This window comes from Salmo salar, chromosome 04 (genome assembly GCF_965601325.2).
Source record: "Salmo salar chromosome 04, fSalSal1, whole genome shotgun sequence".
Lineage (NCBI taxonomy): Eukaryota > Metazoa > Chordata > Actinopteri > Salmoniformes > Salmonidae > Salmo > Salmo salar.
In genome coordinates, this window is record NC_138294.1 from 20,892,642 (window position 1) to 20,919,137 (window position 26,496).

General features: G+C 42.7%; 1 protein-coding gene across 3 annotated transcripts in view; it reads left to right on the plus strand.

Annotated features, from left to right (window-relative positions):
- The first annotated feature begins 5,372 nt into the window (after nt 1-5,372).
- LOC106602362 (serine/threonine-protein kinase DCLK2) overlaps nt 5,373-26,496 on the plus strand; it is an 85,690-nt gene continuing 64,566 nt past the window's right edge. For 2 of the 3 annotated variants that reach the window (XM_045716590.2, XM_045716592.2), the window contains exons 1-2: nt 5,374-6,452; nt 15,692-16,047. In XM_045716590.2, coding sequence (XP_045572546.1) covers nt 6,050-6,452; nt 15,692-16,047 — 759 coding nt within the window. In that variant the 5' untranslated portion in view covers nt 5,374-6,049. Of the gene's footprint in view, nt 6,453-15,691; nt 16,048-26,496 lie in introns of all 3 variants that reach the window. The other variant, XM_045716591.2, reaches the window with a different exon arrangement.

Consider the following 26,496-nt stretch of genomic DNA (forward strand, 5'->3'; position numbering starts at 1 on the left):
CAGGGTTGGAGTGTAAACCTACAGGAGGGTAGCTCTCCAGGAACAGGGTTGGAGTGAAAACCTACAGGAGGGTATCTCTCCAGGAACAGGGTTGGAGAGCTCTGACCTAGTTTATCCTCTTAGTATCACTGACATTGTATGAATTAATATTATTTTTATAGGATAGCGTAAGACGTGTTGATGTTTTATCTTTTTGGATAAGTAACCAATTTTAAAAAAATAAAAAACTATGTTCAGTATACCTGCATTAGTGTATACATTCATTGTTAAATTCAGATCATCATCCAGAAATACATGTTATAAAAGTTTATAATGCAACATTGTGTCAAACAACTTCAAGTGAAGTCAATCCAGCAACAACAACACATGCAATATCTCAATCTGACCACTAACAGGCACCATTAAACCCTATAATTAATGTGGCAGAGCTGCTCTTGCTAAACCAACAGTAGTCACTAAGATGCATGTGTGTCCCATCACCACATGGCCAACAACATTAACTTCTGATCAGGGTTGGGTAGGTTACTTTCTAAATGTAATCTGTTACAGTTACTAGTTACCTGTCCAAAATTGTAGTCAGTAACATAACTTTTGGATTACCCAAACTCGGTAACGTAATCTGATAACATTCAGTTACTTTTAGAATACTTTCCCTTTAAGAGGCATTAGAAGAAGACAAAAATGTATGTTACCAATTGAACTACATCTATTGCCGAATAAATCAATGTTGAAGTTTACATAGCTGGCCATATATGGATGTTAAATTTTACTTTATGGGTTGGTTGTGTAGGCTTTTTCTAAACCATCGCTTTCTATTACATATAATAATATGATTAAATTATATCTTTACATTAATATATATCATTTATAAATCCAAAAATTGATGTAGCCCCTACAGATTGCCCCTTTAAGTCTATCAAAAGTGTGCGAGTTTGAGCATGTGTGTCACGTCCTGACCAGCAGAGGGAGTAGTTGTTTAGTATTTGGTCAGGACGTGGCAGAAGTTGTGTGTTGTGTGTAGTGTCTAGTTGTTCTGTTTCTGTGTTAGTCTTGTGACTCCCGATCAGGAACAGCTGGATATCGTTGTTCCTGATTGGGAGTCATATATTAGGTGTGTGTTTTTCTCTTGGGGTTGTTTTATTTTACACTGCTAGATTTATGTATATCCTGTAAAACTGTCACCGTTTCATTCGTGTTTATTGTTTTGTCTGTTTACATCATAGTTAAAAAAAAATGATGTTGAGCACGCAATCCGCTGCGTATTGGTCCACTTTTTCTGACAGTGATTTTGAGATATCTTCAGACGAAGGAGAATACTGTGACAATGTGTCCATTAGGCCTATTTATTATTTATTTTATCAGCATGAATTAGATTGAGCAATATAAACCCTGCTGTTGAAAGAGGATATTTTCCAGTGGCTGTCCACTGGTTTCATAACAATGATTGATAGGCAGCTTAAACTTCTTGAATTCAACAATTATTCGGTTCAAATACACATTTAGATTTGTGAACAGCCATCCACAACAACCACAATCCGTAAAGCGCTAATAGCTAAATGAGAGAGCAGCAGTGTGATTAGCATCAATGTGCCATGTAGCTATCAATAATAAGTGATATCCGTATCGCCGTAGACTACACCACTGCGCTCATCCTTACCTCCAAAAGTTTATTCAAATTTGATCATCTTTGGATGCCGACAGCAGTCGCACCATTGGAAGACATCATTTGGACTGTAGCCTACAAAAGCCTATTTCTGCTCTTTTCCCGCGATCCATCAAACACATTTGGTGTGTCATCATAGCGGTCTCTGACTTGTGGTCAGACGCGCTCATGTGGAACAAACTTACATTTGCGTCTTTTTTCTATGTTCATTTAATGTCATTGAGAAAACAGAGAAGTGTCAAAGATTTTTGTCTGCAAACATCCATTCTGAATTTAAAACTAATGCTCGAAGTAATACTCTAGTTTTTCAAAAGTATCTGTAATCTGATTACAATATTATTTGCTGGGAATGTAACGGATTACAGTAATCCGTTACTCCTCAACCCTGCTTCTGATTCAGATGTAAACATAATTGACCCAATATGGAACCCTATGCATGCCAGTTGCACACATGCTGTGGAGAATACCCTTCAGAGGATTAAATTGTGTGGCCATGGACCACATGACCTCCAGCTCTGCAGCTGCAGGCCTGATGCATGGTTTTACCCAGAAGTGTGTAGGGTGCGAGGGACACAGAGCAGCTCTGTAACCACAGGGCTTTGAAGAGAGAACAACATGGATGGACTATCTGGGAGCTAGTCAAATGTAAATACCTAATTCAATTATATAAATTGGGATTTTGCAGGTGGTGGAACTGTCCTCAAAATTGCTTACTCTTCTATGATAATTTTAAACAGGATGATGGTTAGTTACTTTGGTATAATGTTGTCTCAGTCATTCATTAGGGTCATCCATGCATGTATTGTAGGCTTACTTTGATTATATTATACCAACCGTCAAAATTCCTGCTTGTTACATATACCTGCAATTACATTGTTTACTGAAGCCATGAATGTAATGCACATAGGGTTCATAAAATGGTTCAAGGAGACTCCGGTTGTCACTAGTTACCACAGCCAAAAAGTCAAAATTGGCTATCTCGTAAAAATTCATTTTAAAAAAAGAGGTGATTTTTGGTCTTAATTTAAATTTAGGGTTAGGCTTAAGGTTATCAGTGTGGTTAAGGTTAGAGTTAGGTTTAAAATCAGATTTTAAGAAGATAAATTGTGGAAATGGTTGGGTTTTATGTGGCTGTGTTAACTAGTGACGGCCCTCTTCAGTCACATGAGCTGGTCAACTCCTCCCCTTTCCTCACTCCCTTGACCTCTGACCTACAACCACTCCCACCCCATTTTAAATCACACTGTGCTGTAGCACCTGATGTCTGGATCCAAATTAACATATGTGCTTGTGCACATAAACCTGCACACACACACATGCGTGCGTTCACACTTACACGCATACACACATCCATCACCAGTCTGTCAGTTTAGAAAGAAATTGAATTGTAATCTCCAGATGCCTTCTACAGATGTAGGATCTTAATTTGATCCCTCTTTTGTTCCTGCACAGCATGAAATGCAAACATGTAGTGTATTCAAGGTTTAAAATGTCAGACTTGATTTGCCCTAACGAAAAATGTATCAACCCCTACAAAAATGTTCATTAATTATAATCCACATAATAATTCCCATTTCCTGTTGCTGCAGGATTATTTTCCTTCTGTAGTAAATTGGCTCAAATTAAGATCCTACACCTGTATCTGCTCCTCCTTGTGGTTGAGAAAAACGAATGAAATGGAAACTTAATAACTGCATGACAACTTGAGCTCCAGTCTGAAAACTGAATTGATCTTGTAGAAGCATGATTAAGGAGGATGTTATTGGCTGTACAACACTGTGAATCACATGTATAAAGAGTTTTATACTTCTATAAAATAGTTGTTAACTAGTTGTTTTGATGAGTTATCAAGCAACCAGAAAGAAGTCACCCCGGGTCATGTCACCTTCCTAATTTCTACTGCATGCATTTCTTCCACTATTGCTGATTAAAATGTCCTTAGAGATTTTGTGGGGGAAAGTCTTTAAGTGTATCCATCCCCAAAATCCTCCTAAAACAGAATGAAAACTGTTTTATATAACACATTTAGCCGATATCCAGACAGACAGACCATTTCAGGGAATTCTGCTGTCTATCTTCTTGATTGTTATCCCTCCATTTGCACTCATTTTTGAACAAGGGATTCTCAATCGTATTATTCAGGGGGATTTTCTGCTTTGTCATTGTGTGCAGGATATCCTCTCTCCTGAGAACTAGTGACTTCCTATTTGTTTCCTGCCTTGTTTCCTCATCCCCATTGTCATCCCCTTTCATCTCATAAAGAGGAATTACCAACAATGCATCATTCTGATGCAGCTGCTATGCTTGTTTTCTGGAGAGTTCCTTATGTGTCTCGGTTGATGGATCTTTAAGAAGAAGGTAAACTGAGGTCCACCACACTGGTTGGGATTTGTTCTTCACCTCCATACGTCCAGGCATTGTCACATGGGGGATATGAAGGGACAGTGGGACTGAACCCTGTGTGTCACATCCTGATCAATGTCCTCAGTTGCTCATGTTGTTTGCTTTGGCACTAGATTCAAAGGTCCTGGATGGGTCAGTTGGTAGAGCATGGCGCTTGCAAACTAGGATTGTGGGTTTGATTCTCAGGACCACCCATAAGTAAAAATGTATGCACGCATGACTGTATGTCGCTTTAGGTATTATAGTATTATTTTCATAATGAGCAATATTATTCAATATTAATCATGTTTCTCTATTGATGTTATTAACTGCCTGGATACTTCCTGGTTCAAGGATTGGATGCCATGGCACCATGGGACCTCGGTCTGAGCCCTTCCTGTGGTGCTGTGCCAGGTGATGATGACGCAGGTAGGTAGGCACCCGCTAGACTGGCAGAGAGAAAGTGGCATCACTCTCGCTGTGTAATCCACTGGCCACTGTAAGCTTATGACCTTGGTAGCACTCTGGTGACTCGACAGTGGACACACACAGTGTAGATGAGATGTGGTATGTCCAATGTATTGCTTGAGTCTATAACCTTTAAAGAGCACTGACTTATGTCAATGAGGGAATAGTATTCTTGAGGGAAAATAAGTAGGAGGAGTGCTTCAGGTATTCCAAAACAACCACAGGTGCTCTTGGGGGGGGGAATAGTCATTGAAAAGCTGAAGGAAGATTTATAACTACAAATTAGGTGCTAAATGACATATCAAAATCCAAGCACTCTTGTGGGTTTGAAAGTTAATAAGCCTCTAATGTGTGGGCTAAGACATCATTAAAATACGCCAAGTAGGGGCATCGGTTTACACTTATTTGTGTAGTTCAGTCCTTGAGCTGTTCTTGTCTATTAATGTTCTGTATTGTTTCATGTTTTGTGTGGATCCCAGGATGAGTGGCTGCTGCTTCAGCAACAGCTAATGGGAATCCTAATAAAATACTATGCTAAAAAATACTTAATCAGGGTGTCTCACTCTCACTGCTTCTTAACTTTCAATCCCACAAGAGTGGCTGGATTTGGCCATTAGCACCTATTTGTGGTTAGAATCTTTCCTTAAGCTTTTCGAGGGAATGGTATTGCCTAGTAAATACCTAAATGGCACATCAGAAATAATGACATAACAAATACATTCAAATTTGGGGGCCAAATTGCATCTTTCAGAAAATACACCACTTGCTGAACAATTTAACCTCGACTACCGTTAGGACCCTGAGGGGAAGCAGCATTCCCTCCCTCGTTGAATTGGATGACAGGACTGGGATGGCTTCTCGTGACACAGTGTTAGTGTTGAACGGTTCGTCCGTTAGAGAAAGGATGTGAGAAGAGGAGGATGCTTGCGGTTTCTGTAGCAAGCATGCGGCTTTGTTAGATTCTGTGGATTTTGGACACCGGATTTACATGCAATGTAATTGTGCTAAATGGAATTCGTTTTTCCATTTTGTGTTTTCTACCGGATACATTCTTATAGCTTGGAATCGAGTGTTTTCCTGTGCGGCTCCGTTCATTGGTAAACTAGCGGTTGCATCAGTCGACTGTCAATCAAGTCTGGGCTCTCTGCACCTGGTATTCATTTAAATTTGCCGGTGAATTTTGTGGACATTGAGTTTTGGAGCAATCCTTTTTGTTTAGCCTTTGGTATTTCACTAACCGAGAGTTTATTGTGCAGCCTTATTGACAAGGTAAGATTGTAACCGTAACTCAGGCTACTGTACCCCTAGTTATATTAACATCGGACTGTATCCCCGGAAATTTACAACATTGTATCTTGACGGCGCAAGGAGGAACTAGCCTACAAGTACACTGTACTCTCGATTACTGTATCAGTGGTTGCCAAAGCGTTGTTTGACAGCTGTCTTTGGTAACGCGTTGGACAATAGGGCTTGCCTGGAGGAGCCATCTGCCATTGTTTTCTCCTGTGGATAGATCAAAACATTAACAGATCGAACATGTCGCTCAGCAGAAGTATTGAATGGGAACACTTTGAGGAACGGGACAAAACGCACCGTTCATCACGGGCTAACGGCTCGGGATCCCAGTCAGGTTCCAGAGGCAACGGTCTCGTGCCCAGCCCGGCGCACAGCGCGCACTGTAGCTTTTACCGAACGCGCACGCTCCAGTCGCTCACCTCGGAGAAGAAAGCCAAAAAAGTGCGGTTCTACCGAAATGGGGACAAATACTTCAAGGGTTTGGTGTATGCCGTGTCCAACGACCGTTTTAGGTCCTTAGACGCCCTGCTTATGGAGCTTACCCGGTCTCTCTCGGACAACGTCAACCTGCCTCAAGGTGTCAGGAGCATCTACACCGTGGACGGCAGCAAGAAGATCAGCAGCCTGGACGAGTTAGTGGAGGGTAAGGACAAGCAGTCACCCCCGGCCCCCTCCTCACACACAGCCCAGTCCTACAAATGACATAATACATCATGTAGAGATCAATACTCGCGCATATTGATGAATGAGCTGATTGATCCAAAGTACTCATTATTAGATTTCACCAGACAGGCTCGTATCTCTCATCATACAGTCTTATAAACCATTTCATGTCCTGCTTGTCATCAGAGTTCCACCAGCTGTTTTACATTGACTCCTTGTTCATACATATGCAGGTGTATTCTGCTATCAGCTTTCCCCTTGTGAAGAAGACTAGCTAATACTGCATTATAGGCTTATTATACTACGTTATAGCCTATTATACTACATACTAGCTGCATTATACTACATTATAGCCTATTGTATAACATTATATGATATAGTAGTATAATAAGGCTACAATGAAGCTATGATATTATATGATATAGTAGTATAATAAGGCTATAATGTAGTATAATAAGTCTATAATACTGTATAATGAGGCTATTATGCAGTATAATGAAGCAATTATTAATAGCCTCATTATACTACATTATAGCCTCATTATACTACATTATAGCCTCATTGGGCAGCAGGTAGCCTAGCTGTTAGAGAGGCCAGCCAGCAACCAGAGGGTTGCCAGTTCAGATCCTGGGTCTGATGGGAAAAATCTGTTAGGAAGTGAGCTGGCAACTAGAGGGTTGCTGATATCAAATCCTAGATGCAATTGCCTGCCATGGTGCAAGGCACTTAACCCCCTCAACAACAACTCCCTGGGTGCGGAGGGGCTACCACCTGGGCATCTCTCCAAAACCTGTAGGTGTGGGTTAAAAGCGGAAGTCAAATTTCGGCTGGACCTTGTGTGCAATTGACCAATAAAGTGATTTTAATTATACTACATTATAGCCTCCTTAGTAGGATTCAGGCCTATAGAGCATACGCCATGTAGAGATTGTCCTCTCTTAGGCATTTTACAGTAAAGACATATGTAAATACAGTAAACAGGTTTACTACTGTAATGCAATTGTAACCCATGTAGTGAGTCATGGACATGCCTCTCAAACTCTAGGATAGGATAGATGATGTCGCGTGTGGCTCGGTAGAGCATGGAGCAAGCACCAGGGTTGTGCGTTAGATTCCCATGGGGCACCAGTATGGAAAATGTATGCACCCATTACTGTAAGTCGCTCTGGATAAGAGTGTAAAATGTAAATTATATTTGGTTGAGAATCTTGAGGTCATTAGTCTCAGCAGGACTTCCTTTTTGGTTAAGCAGTTGTGACACACACATGACCCAGTAGTAGTGTGCAGCCATCATAGAGTGTGTGTGTGTGTGTGTGTTTGTGTGTGTGTGTGTGTGTAACATGGATGACAGACCCGCTGTAGTAGTAGGCAGCACAGTTTTCATGAATGTACATCGCTCCTCCAATGATCTTAGTGTGTGTGCTCTGGCCAGTGTTCTGTGCTTCATTGGCTGTTAGAAAAGTCCTTAGAGTGATTTTTCACCCTCTGGGCATAAAACATGGAAGTGTCCCCCTCTGCACCCCCTTCACACCTCTGCCGATGATCTGTTCACTTCGAACATAATGAGGGAGGAGAATGGAAAGGATCAACATTGAGGTGTAGAGGAAGCTGTTGTTATAACTGTAATAATAGTCCAAATAAGATATGTACAACTACCTTCAATGAACTGAACAGGTCCTATCATTGTTATATTACAACATGACTTATTAGCTCAGTCATTTCACAGGAATGCTTAATAAAGAATCATGTATATTGTCCCGACTAGACCCTACACGACTAAAGGCAAATTAATTCAGTAAGTTTGAAGTGTGTGAGTATTATTCCAGAAAAGTATGCAAAGGTTGAGAAATTTCAACATGACCTCCTTTACTTTACAGTAGATCTCTCTCCCTACTCGGTAGATTTGCTACATATAGACCTACACAGCAATGGGGGCTGGTGGGAGGAGCTATAGGAGGACAGGCTCATTTTAATGGCTGGACTGGAATCAAAGGAACGATATCAAACGTATGGAAACCACATGTTTGACTCCGTGCCATTGATTCCATTCCAGCCATTACAATGAACCCGTCCTCCTATAGCTCCTTCCACCAGCCTCCACTGCTCCACAGTGGTTCTGTCTGTGCGTGAGCCACTCTCTCCTCTCTGTGTCGCAGGCTGCAGCAGTGACAGTGGCCGGTGTCTGGGTAATGCGTTAATCTTCGTGTTGAGTTCTGCTGTCTGACCTGTGACCTCTCTACGATCCTGTCTTAGCGTGAAAGGTTCCGGTTATCGCACCACGGTAGCGCTGTCATATTCAAATCAATCCACAGCAAAGAGAGATGAGTGTGGGACTTGTCTTTTCATTTGTATACTGTAGCTTATCTCCTGACTCCCGTTAGTCAGCACCCCCAGCTATAGGCTGTGATTTGTCTTTACTTCACAGCTGTCCTTTTCCCCCTCTCCTCTCTCATCCCCCTGTTTATTCTCAGCTGACATCCTTCCTTCCTCCTTCCAAATATAAGCCGCTGCACTCGTTCCTCCGCCCATGTCCCCAGAGAGGAGGGGGTGGTAGATTTAGGTCGGCGCCCAATCCCGTACATTGCATCACTTCTGGTTGGGCTGGCAGGAAGGAAAATGGGTGATGCCGTGGGACAGTGAGTGTGGTAGAAGATGGACTGGCACCAACACATAGCCAGACCTACTACTTCCGCCTCACCTCTGGATGTAATGCCTGTTTTCTGCCAAGTAACCGTTCAGAGTGGAAGCTGGAATCCTCCAGGCAGGCATCACACTTTCTCTGCTCTGATTTGAAAGAAAAGTGGGCCAACTCACTTTCTATGGCTGTAAAAAGTTGTTGTTATTCTCATCTTGAGGGTATTTGGGTTTATACTGCAGTAGGTATAGTGGCCTGTGAGGTCATACTGTAGGTACTGTGGCTAATGAAGAGTTCTGTGTAGGTTTTACCTTTTCAATTACTCTACCAAAGGCTTATTATAGGAGTAGAGTTTGAGCTCTTAAGCCAATCCTATTGGACATTTGATATGGTGCCAAGTTTATTTTGGAACCTCTAACCATTCCATTCTTTCTACTGTAAAACAATGACTGGACTCCAAAGTCGTTCCATGAACAGTACACGGGTTGGGTTCCACTCAAGAAGTCCCCTCTTTACTGTAGAGACGCCATTGGTCGGGATGATAAGTCCTAATTATCGTAGCCTCCTCAGTAACTTGTTTTGTCAGTGGGTTGCGGCTGTACCCTCAGTGACTGTCCCCTTGTCCTCCTGCTGTGATGTGGAGAAATAGGGCACGGCTGTTGTCAGGGGTCAGGTCACAGAGACAGGAAGAATGCAGTCAATCCGTCAGAGGAGCGTCTTGGCCTGGCTGTGAACGAGGCCTTTTGACTGGAGATGCTGGAGGCCGAACACCAGAGTCTTGTCTTTGTGTACTCAGCCATCAAATGGATTTGTGTGTGTGTGTGTGTGTGTGTGTGTGTGTGTGTGTGTGTGTGTGTGTGTGTGTGTGTGTGTGTGTGTGTGTGTGTGTGTGTGTGTGTGTGTGTGTGTGTGTGTGTGCGCGCACGCTCCTAGCCCCATTGATTGAGGACTACTGGCCCAGCCTGGCCTGTAGTCAAGCCCCATTCATTCAAATGTGATCCCTGGACGATGGCTGGATGGATGGGATTACCCTGTGACATCCACCACACTGTCTCTGCTGTAGTGTGCTTATTGAAATCACAGTGAGGCATTGGATTAGATCCAAACCTCGATAGTGGTCTTATGCTACACTGATTGTGTGCCATTTTGAGGAGGACTTTTTACATCAGCCGATGTCACAAACCCAGCCTAACACCCCAAACCGCAAGTAATGCAGATGTAGAAGCACGGTGGCTAGGAAAAACTCCCTAGAAAGGCAGGAACCTAGGAAGAAACCTAGAGAGGAACCAGGCGGGGTGGCCAGTCCTCTTCCGGCTGGCTGTGCCGGGTGGAGATTATAACAGTACATGGCCAAGATGTTCAAACGTTCATAGATGACCAGCAGGGTCAAATAATAATATTCACAGTGATTGTAGAGGGTGCAACAGGTCAGCACCTCAGGAGTAAATGTCAGTTAACTTTTCACAGCCGATCATTCAGAGTGAGAGGGAGAACTTAAATTCACACTGGATAAGACAGGAGAAATACTCCAGATATAATAGACTGACCCTAGCCCCCCTGATACAAACTATTGCAGCATAAATACTGGAGGCTGAGACAGGAGAGGTCGGGAGACACTGTGGCCCCGTCTGACGATACCCCTCCGACAGGGCCAACCAGGCAGGATATAACCCCACACACTTTGCCAAAGCACAGCCCTCACACCACTAGAGGGATATCTTCACTAGAGGGATATCTTCACTAGAGAGATATCTTCACTAGAGGGATATCTTCAACCCACTGGTGAATTATGATGCACCTGACCCCGTGTCGGTCCTTTGATAAGATCCAATGTATTAGAGGTCGACCGATTCATTTGAATGGGCGATTAATTGGGGCCGATTTCGAGTTTTCATAACAATCGGTAATCGGTATTTTTGGCCACCGATTTGCAGTTTTTTTATTTTTATTTTATAATATTTTTTAACTATGCAAGTCAGTTAAGAACACATTCTTATTTTCAATGACGGCCTAGGAACGGTGGGTTAACTGCCTTGTTCAGGGGCAGAACGACAGATTTTTACCTTGTCAGCTTGGGGATTCAATCTTGCTACCTTACGGTTAACTAGTCCAACGCTCTAACCACCTGCTTTACATTGCACTCCATGAGGAGCCTGCCTGTTACGCGAATGCAGTAAGAAGCCAAGGTAAGTTGCTAGCTAGCATTAAACTTATCTTATAAAAAACAATCAATCAATCAATCATAATCACTAGTTAACTACACATGGTTGATGATATTACTAGTTTATCTAGCCTGTCCTGCGTTGCATTTTTATTTATTTAACCTTTATTTAACCTTTATTTAACCAGGAAGGGCTCATTGAGATTTTAAATCTCTTTTTCAAGAGCGTCCTGGCCAAGATAGGCAGCACCAAGTCATTACAAAAGTTACAGACAAACAACATGAAAAACTACAAGTAATCTAGTAAAAACCATAGAATTCACAAGAGTATAACAAAATCAAAAACAGCAAATTAAAAACATTGACAGGTCAGGGAATCAGTCTCAAGATCATTCATCAGTGATTTAAAAATACCAATCGGGACAAGTTCTTCCAGTTTAAAAGTATTTTGTAAGGCGTTCCAAGACGATGGCGCAGAGTACATAAAAGCCCTTTTACCAAATTCAGTTCGGACATTTGGAACAGTTAGCAGGATAAAGTCCAGCGAACGAAGAGAGTACCAACCACATTTCTGAACAATAAAAATGCCCAAATAAAAAGGTAGTAAACCCAAAATGGCTTTGTAAATAAAAGTATACCAGTGACTGAGCCTACGAGTGACTAGAGAAGGCCAGCCAACCCTGGTATACAAAGTGGAGTGGTGCGTAAGGGTTTTGCAGTTTAAAATAAATCGCATATAATCAATGCGGTGCGCATTTGCGAAAAAGGACTGTCGTTGCTCCAACGTGTACCTAACCATAAACATCAATGTCTTTCTTAAAATCAATACACAAGTATATATTTTTAAACCTGCATATTTAGTTAATATTGCCTGCTAACATGAATTTCTTTTAACTAGGGAAAATGTGTCACTTCTCTTGCAACAGAGTCAGGGTATATGCAGCAGTTTGGGCCGCCTGGCTCATTGCAAACTGTGTGAATACTATTTCTTCCTAACAAAGACAGCCAACTTCACCAAACGGGGGATGATTTAACAAAAGCGCATTTGCGAAAAAAGCACAATCGTTGCACGACTGTACCTAACCATAAACATCAATGCCTTTCTTAAAATCAATACACAGAAGTATATATTTTTAAACCTGCATATTTAGCTAAAAGAAATCCAGGTTGCAGGCAATATTAACCAGGTGAAATTGTGTCAGTTCTCTTGCATTCATTGCACGCAGAGTCAGGGTATATGCAACAGATTGGGCCGCCTGGCTCGTTGCGAACTAATTTGCCAGAATTTTACGTAATTATGACAACATTGAAGGTTGTGCAATGTAACAGGAATATTTAGACTTAGGGATGCCACCCGTTAGATAAAATATGGAACGGTTCCGTATTTCACTGAAAGGAAAAACGTTTTGTTTTCGAGATGATAGTTTCCGGATTCGACCATATTAATGACCATAGCTCGTATTTCTGTGTGTTTATTATTTTATAATTAAGTCTATTATTTGATAGAGCAGTCTGACTGAGTGGTGGTAGGCACCAGCAGACTCGTAAGCATTCATTCAAACAGCACTTTTGTGTGTTTTGCCAGCAGCCCTTCGCAATTCTTCAACCATTGCGCTGTTTATGACTTCAAGCCTATCAACTCCCAAGATTATGCTGGTGTAACCAATGTGAAATCGCTAGCTAGTTACCCGGGTGCGCGCTAATACCGTTTCAAACGTCACTCGCTCTGAGACTTGGAGTAGTTGTTCCCCTTGCTCTGCATGGGTAACGCTGCTTCGAGGGTGGCTGTTGTTGATGTGTTCCTGGTTTGAGCCCAGGTAGGAGCGAGGAGAGGGACGGAAGCTATACTGTTACACTGGCAATACTAAAGTGCCTATAAGAACATCCAATAGTCAAAGGTATATGAAATACAAATCGTATAGAGAGAAATAGTCCTATAATAACTACAACCTAAAACTTCTTACCTGGGAATATTGAAGACTCATGTTAAAAGGAACCACCAGCTTTCATATGTTCTCATGTTCTGAGCAAGGAACTTAAATGTTAGCTTTTTTACATGGCACATATTGCACTTTTACTTTCTTCTCCAACACTTTGTTTTTGCATTATTTAAACCAAATTGAACATGTTGAATTATTTATTTGAGGCTAAATTGATAGTATTTATGTATTATATTAAGTTAAAATAAGTGTTCATTCAGTATTGTTGTAATTGTCATTATTACAAATAAAAATAAAAAAATTGGCCGAGTAATCGGCATCGGCCTTTTGGTCCTCCAATAATCGGTAGCGGTATCGGCGTTGAAAAAAATCATAATCGGTCGACCTCTGCAATGTATGTAATAAGCTGATTGATTCAACATCAGACTTCACTCATGGGAAAACATTGCTTGTTTAGATGACACCATAGTGTTAGGGACTACATCAGACAAACACATTCTCAATCCATGACCTCTCACTTACCCCACTGAGTGATGGTGCCTGTGTGTATTTGCTCAGTGATGGATCAGTGCACACACTGATAGATCTGCCCCCTCTCCTCCATAGTGACCAGCTGGTGTTTGGTTAGGGAGCTGTTTAAGGGGCTGTGATCTCAGCTGTGGTCCACATGAGTCCCCGCTGTAGGGCCACTGAAGGGTATCACCCACCCAGGGTCCGCTAACGTCTCTGGTGATGCCGCACCTGAGACCCCCCTCTCATCCCCAGGGGTGTTAGGGACTGTCACCCCTGAGCCCCCTTCAGAAGGCCACTTCTGTTTCTCCAGGCATTCTGATCTGAATTGATGATGGCTCCGGGTCTCATTTGGTGTCACCGTTTTCGTCTGTTCTGGTCCCCAGCTGTGGCCTAGTGTTGTTAATTAGCCTTTGGTTAATTGGTAGATGAATAAATCCAGGTGTCGTGGGACTCGCCGTCTCGCAAGTCTCCTTCCTTCTGTCCTCTCCTTTCCATCCCTTTTTCTTTGTCTTAAAGCAAATGAGAGGAACCATGAGAAGAGCAGTAGATAATACTGAAATGTCCAACATGAAAAGGTAGAGTTGTAGTTGAGAAGACAGATTGATATGAACCTCAGGTCGATGGTCCTGGTTTAGGTTGATCTCAGCGTGGTGTTGGTGGTCTTATGACCAAAGGATCTTCATCTTTTTCAGTCGTGGGTAATGCTGGGTATTGAGCTATTCTGGGGGGTTAGACATCGTCTTCACACCACTCTCGCAAATGACTCCTTTCCCTGACGGATGACACCTTTATTTATGCAAGCTGTTCTTCTGTCTCCACTGTCTTTAGGTGACTCATTCACTGTTGTCTTCCTGTTCCTGGATGACTGACTGCTGAGAATAGGATGTTTTGGTTATCAAATAATAAGAGCAAGGTTGACTGCATTAGGAAAAAACCTCAAATTTACCTTAGCTTCTGTAAGCTTTCTATACGATTCTAGATGGATAGATTCTGTTCATTCATTGTTCGTTCCCCTTCAGGTCCTTCAGATTCCCCTCTCTCCTTCTTGTACACACAATAACAATGTTTTCTCGCCTTTCTTAGTTCATTTAGTATGATTTAGCATCACCTCTCTTTGAACATCGATCGGTGCCTTGAGCTTAAACTGGTAAAAGGCCAGATACGCAAGTATAGCGCTATGACGTGACAGAGCAAAGACATCAAAGGCAGCAATATGGGTTCACTTAGTTGCATGCGTAGCATATTACATGCTGCTACAGTGTGCCATTCTGTGGTTTTATTAGTGTTGTGACAAACAGTCAAATCCATGATGAAAAGACTAAAGGTTAGCCATGCCCAGAATGTGAAAATAAAAATCCTGCATGTGTTGTCCTCCAACAAACCGCCTTCAAACACAATCACCCAGTCTCACATCCTCCTCTTTCCCTTATTGTGGTTCCATTTATCAGCCTTTCGAGTCGTCAAATTCATCTGGTCTTGGCTTGAGGGGAAATGCTCACACAAACACATTTGCTAACTGCTACAATGGAATGCGGGCAAGGAAAAGGAAAATACTTAGCTTTGGAGAACGTCCAATGCGGCAGGCCGAGAGAGCTCACAGAGAAGGCTGAGTTACGCTGACTGGCTGGCCTCCGTCTCAATGTGGCTTTTGTTTCCACTGGGGATCCTTAACTCCTTGTCATCCACAGTCAAGCCGACTAGAGTTACTTTCCTCATGTGGCTAATTAACACTCCTTTATTCATTTAGAATTAATGGTTATCCATTGACAGTTGTAAAGCAGCATTCAGAGCTGGAAAATGCGATGGAGTTGATTACTGTAGCTTCAATAACTAAATTGCCCTACATTTGATAAGCAGTTGATGGATTTGATATCAGTTTTTATAAACTGTTGATTCAACGGTTTTTATGAAATATATTTTTTTTAAAGAAGCTTAAATTCTAACTAGCTCTCCCCTCTTCCTCCCTTTAGGTGAGAGCTACGTGTGTGCCTCCAACGAGCCCTACCGCCGAGTGGACTACACCAAGAACGTTAACCCTAACTGGTCAGTGGGCATCAAGGCCGGCCAGTCCCGTTCCCTGTCCTCCCTCAGCACCCTGGTAAAGGGCGAGCTGCAGCGTAGCGAGGCCAGCCTCGGCACCAGAGACTTCATTAAGCCAAAGCTGGTGACGGTCATCCGCAGCGGGGTCAAGCCCAGAAAGGCTGTGAGGATCCTGCTGAATAAGAAGACGGCCCACTCCTTCGAACAGGTGCTGACCGACATCACGGACGCCATCAAGCTGGACTCCGGGGCGGTCAAACGGCTCTACACACTGGAGGGAAAACAGGTAAGATGGTAGTAATTCTGTAAATGCAACAACATGGTTACTTCCTATAGCACAAGGGTCTCAACTCCAATCCTGAGGTAGATGATATGGTTATTTAGCCATTTTTCATATGATGTTTTGGAATGGCCAGACCTAATCCCAATTGAGATGTTGTGGCAGGACTTGAAACGAGCAGCCCAGGATTAACCAGTGTGTTAGTTATCAAGAACTTTTGCTTTGCATTTCCCCCCAGCTTAGTTTAGATTTGGTGTAAATGTCGCTGAGTTAAAGCAGTTCTGCATGGAAGAGTGGGCCAAAATACCTCCACGCGACATGCGACTGATCAACAACTATAGGAAACATTTGGTTGGAGTCATTGCAGCTAAAGGTGGCACAACCGGTTATTAGGGGGAAATTATTTTTTCACACAGGGGAATTGGGTGTTGCATAACTTTTGTTTATGAAATAAATGAAATAAGTATGTAATTGTTGTATTATTTGTTCACTCAGGTTCCCTTAATCTAATTTTAGGTTTTTGTTGAAGATCTGATAATATTCAGTATCAACAATATGCAAAAGTAGAGGAAATGAGAAAGGAAGCAAATAATTTTTCACAGCACTGTATGGTCCTATTTAGTATTTCCATCTAGACATCTGCAGTGTGTCACAAATGGCACCCTGTTCCATATTTAGCACCCTACAGTTGTGGCCAAAAGTTTTGAGAATGACACAAATATTAATTTTCACAAAGTTTGCTGCCTCAGTTTGTATGATGGCAATTTGCATATACTCCAGAATGTTATGAAGCGTGATCAGATGAATTGCAATTAATTGCAAAGTCCCTCTTTGCCATGCAAATGAACTAAATCCCCCAAAACATTTCCACTGCATTTCAGCCCTGCCACAAAAGGACCAGCTGACATCATGTCAGTGATTCTCTCGTTAACACAGGTGTGAGTGTTGACAAGGAGAAGGCTGGAGATCACTCTGTCGTGCTGATTGAGTTCGAATAACAGACTGGAAGCTTCAAAAGGAGAGTGGTGCTTGGAATCATTGTTCTTCCTCTGTCAACCATGGTTACCTGCAAGGAAACATGTGCCGTCATCATTGCTTTGCACAAAAAGGGCTTCACAGGCAAGGATATTGCTGCTAGTAAGATTGCACCTAAATCATTTATCGGATCATCAAGAATTTCAAGGAGAGCGGTTCAATTGTTGTGAAGAAGGCTTCAGGGCGCCCAAGAAAGTCCAGCAAGCGCCAGGACCGTCTCCTAAAGTTGATTCAGCTGCGGGATCGGGGCACTACCAGTACAGAGCTTGCTCAGGAATGGCAGCAGGCAGGTGTGAGTGTATCTGCACGCACAGTGAGGCGAAGACTTTTGGAGGATGGCCTGGTGTCAAGAAGGGCAGCAAAGAAGCCACTTCTCTCCAGGAAAAACATCAGGGACAGACTGATATTCTGCAAAAGGTACAGGGATTGGACTGCTGAGGACTGGGGAAAAGTCATTTTCTCTGATGAATCCCCTTTCTGATCGTTTGGGGCATCCGGAAAAAAAGCTTGTCCGGAGAAGACAAGGTGAGCGCTACCATCAGTCCTGTGTCATGCCAACAGTAAAGCATCCTGAGACCATTCATGTGTGGGGTTGCTTCTCAGCCAAGGGAGTGGGCTCACTCACAATTTTGCCTAAGAACACAGTCATGAATAAAGAATGGTACCAACACATCCTCCGAGAGCAACTTCTCCCAACCATCCAGGAAAAATGCCTTTTCCAGCATGATGGAGCACCTTGCCATAAGGCAAAAGTGATAACAAGTGGCTCGGAGAACAAAACATCAATGTTTTGGGTCCATGGCCAGGAAACTCCCCAGACCTTAATCCCATTGAGAACCTGTGGTCAATCCTCAAGAGGCGGGTTGACAAACAAAAACCCACAAATTCTGACAAACTCTAAGCATTGATTATGCAAGAATGGGCTGCCATCAGTCAGGATGTGGCCCAGAAGTTAATTGACAGCATGCCAGGGTGGATTGTAGAGGTCTTGAAAAAGAAGGGTCAACACTGCAAATATTGACTCTTTGCATCAACTTCATGTAATTGTCAATAAAAGCCTTTGACACTTATGAAATGCTTGTAATTATACTTCAGTATTCCATAGTAACATCTGACAAAAATTGCTAAAGACACTGAAGCAGAAAACTTTGGAAATTAATATTTGTGTCATTCTCAAAACTTTTGGCCACGACTGTACTTTTGATCAGAGCCTTATGGACCCTGGTCAAAAGTAGTGCACAACATAGGGAATAGGGTGCCATTTGAGACACAAACCTAATGTGCTAGTGATGAAGAACACATGATGCATTTAATTTCCCATCATGGGCTTTAGTTTTAGATTGATATAAATGCTGCTAGCCTCATCTGAGGAAGAAGATTCCATCATAATGGATTAAGGGGGAGTGGATTTAGAACATTTCCTAGAAGTCAGGTTCCACAGTTGTTAAAGATAAGTGGATTTTCTGATAAATCTGGATTGAAATGCAGTCTGTTGTTTTGGTTTTTTACAGTGCTTTAACGGTTGGACCTCTTATTTCACAAGCAATGGTTATGACACTGTGCGGAGAGGTGTTAGGCAAGTGGTTCTTTGATAACGGCAGGATCATGATGCCTGTCAAGGGAGTCAGTTTTTGTAAAGGACCGTTCGATTAGAAGTATAGAAGACATTGAGACATCTAATACTGCAGTGAAGGTTTCAGTGCTAGACAAGGCTAAAGAAAAGAGAAGCAGTATCCCCCAAAATCCCATTCCTTCTATCTGAACTCTGAATATTGTCCTGGCAGAGAACACAGTTGACCCTTCTTTCCTGACAGATTCCCGGAGCCGGCGGGAATCTTCACGGACGGGCCAGAGAAGTGACTCATGAAAATAATGATCCTTATCCTCTCAGACAGTCAGGCCGGCCAGCCCAATATACTGAAGCCTCTACTCAGAGGAGGCTCTGTATCAGGAGGAGAGGCATGGTCTGGATGATTTCTCTCTCTCTCTCTCTCTCTCTCTCTCTCTCTCTCTCTCTCTCTCTCTCTCTCTCTCTCTGGCAGAGAAGATAGTTAATGTGTACAGTAGACACTTGCAGTATCTGCACCTGTTTGCTTTTGTTTTGTGGCAATGAACCAGTCTTGCTGCACAAACTGAAATACACAGCAGTGTTAGACCAGAAATGGCTGACCAAGCTTGATTTTCAGCCCAGAGAGAGCATGTTTTAGGTACACGATCAGTGATTCACCCCTTCAGTCCAACTCTGTCCGCTTATTACTCGGCCATCCACAGAGAGTAAGGGATGGAACGACAGAGACAGAACGACAGAGAGACAGAACAAGCGATGACTGAAAAGATCAGCCATCACCTCTGAATCGATGGTCTCGCTTACTCAACATCGCTGCTCTTTCAAAAAGCATAGGCTACAGCATGATGGATCCTTGCGAATGCCCCATTTAGATATCCAACCCGTTACTAATTCAGTCCCATGTCTGTGACAGACAGTGGCGGTTCTAGACCATTTCAACTGGGGGGGCCAAGCTGGGGCCAGTTGTATTGTTAGAGGGGCCAGTTACATTAGATGTTATTGTTGTCATATCGTTTTCTTCACTGCATTGCAGGCATTAGCAGGCAAAATACCATGTTCATAATCATCATCATTGTCACTGTCTAATAATGGATGTAAAAAAAGAATGATAGCAAAAATGTGTTATGTAAAAATTATTTCATACTCCACATTTAGGGGGGCCACAATTGTTGTCACAGGGGCACTGCCCCCCCCAGAACCGCTAGTGGTGACAGAAAGACTACTGACTCTGACTGTCTTTATCCCTTCATGGATCGCTGAAACAGATTTGACTGTGCTGTGGGCTGAGACTTCATCATAAATGATGATGCAACACAGCTGCAAGTTGACTGGGACGTTTTCTCCATTCATCCGTCAACATTCAGTGTTGTCGGCACTAGACAGAGAGAGGGGAGGAATCCTGGTTTGTGTAGAGATGAAGCAGAGAGTCGGGGTGTGAGAGAAAGAGGGAGTGCCTTTCCTACTCGGTCATTGGGGACCGCTTCAAGCAGGCGACTCGCCAGGGCTGTTTGGAATGTAATGTGGCGGGCGGTTTGACTGCGACACGCACCGATGATGGCACAGGGGATTTGCCTGAAGAAGCTGGTGGTAAATCCAAACGAGCGCTGCAGGGCTGTTTGGAATGCAGGCTGACTCTCTCTGGGATTTCACAGGGAAACCTCCTCTTTCCAATCCCCCTGTTTTTTTTGTATATTCTAACGCTATGCAAAAAAATTGTCCCTGAGCTGCCAGGCATATGCAAATGACACGATTATGCTAATGCATGAATGAAACGGGTTGGCTCCAACAATACTGTTGTTCTCGCTCACAGAGAATTTTAAGTGTGTTTTTGTCTGTAGCTTTCAGTTAGATTACAGCCAGTTCTATAGCATTTTCTTATTATGCCGCTTGCAATTTGTTATGGCAGCGCTCCATTTGAAACTATGGGTTACTGCATATACTTATAGACGGGTTAGCTGACAACGTCACAAACAATGCACACGCTTCAATGGGGCAGAAGTCCGTGTGTTGTGATTCTGGATGGCCAGATAGCTAGCAACAGTAACAAGAAGCTGCCATGTGGGGAATCGTAAGCTAGTTTTATCTTGTTCTTGATACCATGTCTTGTTTTGACTGATGTCACGTCGATGCTAATATGGCTAAAATTCACTAGCTAGCAACTGTAACAATGTATTTGAGAGACAACACGTGCTCATTGTGCAAATGTATGTTTTCAGTAAACATTGAAGACGAAATATAGTTTACATGTTATCAACAATCTAAGCCAACACCGTCTGTTTTGCCCCATAGTTGCGCATGCGTCGGTTTTGTTGCTAAACAACCAACCCGTCTATAACCATGACGACGATAGAAGAGCTGGCTACTGCACATACAGTATGGGACCCAGGCTAGCTCAAAGGACAGTACACAACCCTAACAGCAGCCCAGGCCTGTGGAGCTCTGAGGGATGGCTCATGTGCTTAAACACAATTTAAAAATACCTGGCAGCCAATGGCACTACAGCCATCTCACCAATGTGTATAGCATAGTGAATGGAGCCTACAGTAACTCCTACCATCGTTGAGGGATTGGATGCAGACTCCTCATTTAGAGTTTTAGCAGATCAATATTTCAGACATAAGATGCTGTAATTTCTTGTTGTTCATTATACATTGATAAGGCCCATATTGTTCCATTCTCTCTGAGCTGTTTTGATGAGTTTGAGTTGGTAACGCACTGAGCATGGGTTGTTAATGATAAGGTCATTCTCCGTTACTCAGACCATTTACTGTATGTTCAACTCCTGAGACGGATTGCTCTTCTTCCTGTCACATGCTTTCGTAATGATCCACTCCATTGGTTGATTTCTATCACCATATAAACAGCCCTTTCAGTCTTGATAGAGGGCTGGTTGGGGATCCTGTTGCATGTGAGGGCATATACCAGGACACCACATCCTACACGACTCCATCGAATGGGAACTCCAATACAACAGTTTTCTGTCACTGAGGAGGACCGATGGGGACTGTTTAAAAGCAGATTACCCCTGGAGGTTAATGGCTCTATAGCTGAGTAACTGTGTCCTTTTGATTCAATGAGGCAGATCCTAGGAAAGGCCATCTATGTGTGTATCACAGGAGGTTGGTGGGACCTTAATTGGGGAGGACGGGCTCGTGGTAATGGCTGGTGAGGAATAGTTGGAATGGTATCAAATGCATCAAACACATGGTTTCCAGGTGTTTGATTCCATTCGCTCTGTTCCAGACATTATTATTAGCCGTCTTCCCTTAGCAGCCTCCGCTGGTGTGTATCTAATCAGAGCTGGGCGCAAAACAGGATGTACACTCATGATGCTGTGTCATTCAAAACATGCATTCAAAATGGAGGTCAGTGTAGGGGCATTATGGCTGTAAATATCTTGTTTAAAGGACATCCATCCCAGCATGATCCCATACTTGTCTGTATAACCTTGTGTTTACAAATACTTACCATAAGTGTACTTACCATAAGTGAGTCATATAAATACTCAGACATCGACATTTGACTGATTGCACATTATGTTATATGAAGTATCATACTTGCAATGCTCGGCTGAGAATTTCCCCCCAACAGTTGTTGTCTGTGACCAGGCGGAGATCAAGAGTTTAGCTAAATCAGTCCCTGCCACCTGCTCATGAAACCACCAGGCACCAGCTCCTCTCTGGCATGGGATGAGGGTATGGGATAAGGGAACAGACAGGAAACCGGCCAATGGCCTTTTCTCTCTGACCATACTGTGGCCTGCTGTCTACTGTAACTGTAGTCTTGTCAAATCCTCTACATGTAATACAATATACAATATCTCTGTACTGGTATGTACTGTATTCAGCTTCTCTGGTAGTGTTCTCTGGTAGTGTTCTCTGGTAGTGTTCTCTGGTAGTGTTCTCTGGGGTTTTACTGGGATGTATGTAGTACACATGAGTGGATTTTTTTTATCTACTCTGTTTTATGACCATAATAGTAAATCTGTTTGGCTTCTAAAGGCTATCAAAATTAGATTAGTGTCAATTTAGAGATTTAACTGCTAAATTGTAATCATTTTGCCACTATGGCCTATTTATTGCCTTACCTCCCTTATCTTACCTCATTTGCACACACTGTATATATAGTCTTTTTTCTATTGTGTTATTGACTGTATGTTTGTTTATTCCATGTGTAACTCTGTGTTGTTGTTTGTGTCACACTGCTTTGCTTTATCTTGGCCAGGTCGCAGTTGTAAATGAGAACTTATTCTCAACTAACCTAGCAGGTTATATAAAGGTGAAATAAAAAAAATAACTGCAGAAGCCTGAATCCTTACCTTTAAAGAACAGAGTTGGACTATATTGGATGCCGTCCACTTTAATGACCGCCTTTCAGTCAATGGAATTTAATTTGATTTCGATTTCTGAATGAAAATTATTCAGATAACTACAAATATTACTCTGGTTTTCTGGTCATATTTTTAAGTGCATGCCTTTGTAAATTCATCAAACTGTTGTGTCTGAGTAAATAAGCAATGCTTATACGTAGAACTTCTGATTATGTTAAATCTTTAGCAGTTAAATGGTTAACTACATAATCTATGGGCTTTTGCTTTTCCACTTCTCCTTGTCCAATCTGCCTGTCTGCCAAGTGAACTCTCCCTACGTTAGACTTGTCTGGATAATCTGACAGGATTTGCCCTCTCTCTGACAGAGCCTCTCTCCTCCAGCTAAGCTGCTTTTCACGCTCTGAGATGCTCCCCATGCTCACGTCTCTGGACGGGCGTGTCTCCTGTGATTCCCTCTAAAGCAGACTCTGGAGGGGGTTGTCTGTGTGTGTCTGTCTGTGTGGCAGTGATGAGGTATTGTTGTTTGTCCCCCCCATGGCTGTAACATGATGTCACTCACTATTACGCCTGATGTGTCCTGTGAAGGGTGAGAGGCATGGCCTTGAGTTGAGCCATTTCAGTGTGTCCTTTTTATCTAAGCTCTGTATTATAGTAAAGTGGATGCTTTTGTTATCAGAGAGAAGGGGTTCTCTTTTCTCAAGTGTTAGTTTCCCCTCCAAATAATTAAATTCAGTGTTTAATCCAAAACATTGGATTCTAAGTCTTTAACGCTATCACACTGTTTTGGCTGTGTAAGAACATCATAAATCCTTCAAATGAGAGCCTTGTACGGTTAGCGTAGCCGCTAGCGTATTAGAACCCAACGCCCCAGTGACACGTCTCAAAAAGCCCATCAAATGCCTCACCCTTGGGCTTAGCAGCCAGCGCTAACAAGCTACCAGCGCTAACACATGAAGGACGGCCCCACGGCCCGACTACTGCCTAGCCCAGCCTGCCATCTGCTCCTCCTCCAAACAATCAAATCGTTGGTCCCAGGCAATGTCTGTGTCTGTAGGGGTCTGCCAACCAACACCCTCCCCTAGCTCCCCTACCAGGGCCCTGACCATCACTGGGTAATTAGACTTATAAATTGAGGGAGTGTGTGCAGGGGGTTAGAGTGCAGCTTGTGTGTGTGTGTGTACACCATTTGTAAACACAATGCATTCTCAGTCCAGCTCTCTCTCTCTCTCTACTTGATTGCTAAGCTGCTAGCCTGAATGAATGTTAATTGATATCCCCTGGGCTACATCAGGGCCAACAGAATCAGCTGCTGCTTTGAGAGAGAAACTTCTCTCTGTTTTACATCTCAAAGCCGTGTGGAGAAAGAAAGAACGGGAGCTCTTTGGTCGGAGGTGGGATTGAAGAAAGAAAGTGCCAGCTGTCCTGTAAACATTGTAGAGTGAAATATTTAGTTTATTCCCGCTTAACTTCACTGACATTTGGCCTTTGGAAGGAAATAGAAAATAGAGAGATGCTGTAGGAGCTACAGTATAGTGCAGTCCACTGCAGGAGCTGATTTGATAATCCATGTCCCCCCTTGTGGGATTGTAAGAAAGCATGCATGTGTACACACACACACACACACACACACACACACACACACACACACACACACACACACACACACCTGTAGCCGTATTCATTTTGCAGCTTTTTCACAGCGTATGAACAGCACATGGTTCTATTATCCCCCCAGTCAGCAACCGTTGGTAATATTTCTGGCTATATTATGGCACCAGTGTATCATTATCACAGTGAATGGCTGCCAGTAGGACCATTATGATGGACCTGACTACATCATCAGAATTGTATGAGCACAGATGAGGATCTGGCCAAGGCCAAGGGATGAGAGCACAGGAAGGGAGGGAGAGGGGGAGGTAAAGACTCTCCCCTCCCCCAACCTAGTCAGCCTGCAGCATCACCACTCCAGACCCTCTCTTCCACCTATGTATCTACGGTCCAGGGGTCTGAAAGTTACTACATGACTCCATGTGTTATTTCATAGTTTTGATGTCTTCACTATTATTCTACAATGTAAAAATAAAGAAAAACCCAAACTTTTGACTGGTTCTATATATACAGTTGAAGTCGGATGTTTACATACACCTTAGCCTTATACATTTAAACTCAGTTTTTCACAATTCCTGACATTTAATCCTAGTAAAAATTCCCTGTCTTAGGTCAGTTAGGATCACCACTTTATTTTAAGACTGTGAAATGTCAGAATAATAGTAGAGAGAATGAATTATTTCAGCTTTTATTTCTTTCATCACATTCTTAGTGGGTCAGAAGTGTACATACACTCAATTAGTATTTGGTAGCATTGCCTTTAAATTGTTTAACTTGGGTCAAACGTTTTGGGTAGCCTTCCATAAGCTTCCCCCAACAAGTTGGGTGAATTTTTGCCCATTCCTCCTGACAGAGCTGGTGTAACTGAGTCAGGTTTGTAGGCATCCTTGCTTGCACACACTTTTTCAGATCTGTCCACAAATTGTCTATGGGATTGAGGTCGGGGCTTTGTGATGGCCACTCCATTACCTTGACTTTGTTGTCCTTAAGCCATTTTGCCACAACTTTGGAAGTATGCTTGGGGTCATTGTCCACCCATTTGCGACCAAGCTTTAACTTCCTGACTAATGTCTTGAGATGTTGCTTCAATATATCCACATAATTTTCCTCCCTCATGATCCCATCTATTTTGTGAAGTGCACCAGTCCCTCCTGCAGCAAAGAACCCCCACAACGTGATGCTGCCACCCCCGTGCTTCACAGTTGGGATGGTGTTCTTTGGCTTGCAAGCCTCCCCCTTTTTCCTCCAAACATAACGATGGTCATTATGGCCAAAGTACGTTCATCTCTAGGAGACAGAACGCGTCTCCTTCCTGAGCAGTATGGTGGCTGCGTGGTCCCATGGTGTTTATACTTGCGTACTGTTGTCTGTACAGATGAACGTGGTACCTTCGGGCGTTTGGAAATTGCTCCCAAGGATGAACCAGACTTGTGGAGGTCTACAATTTTTTTTCTGAAGTCTTGGCTGATTTCTTTTGAAAGTTTGAAGGTATGCCTTGAAATACATCCACAGGTACACCTCCAATTGACTCAAATGATGTCAATTAGCCTATCAGAAGCTTCTAAAGCCATGACATAATTTTCTGGAATTTTCCAAGCTGTTTAAAGGCACAGTCAACTTAGTGTATGTAAACTTCTGACACACTGGAATTGTGATACTGTGAATTATAAGTGAAATAATCTGTAAACAATTGTTGGAAAAATTACTTGTGTCATGTGCAAAGTAGATGACCTAACCGACTTGCCAACACTAGTTTGTTAACAAGAAATTTGTGGAGTGGTTGAAAAACAAGTTTTAATGACTCCAACCTAAGTGTATGTAAACTTCCAACTTCAACTGTGTGTGTGTGTGTGTACATCAGAAATGTTGTTTTACAGGGTCAGCCATAGTAGTACGGCGCAAATTAGGGTTAAGT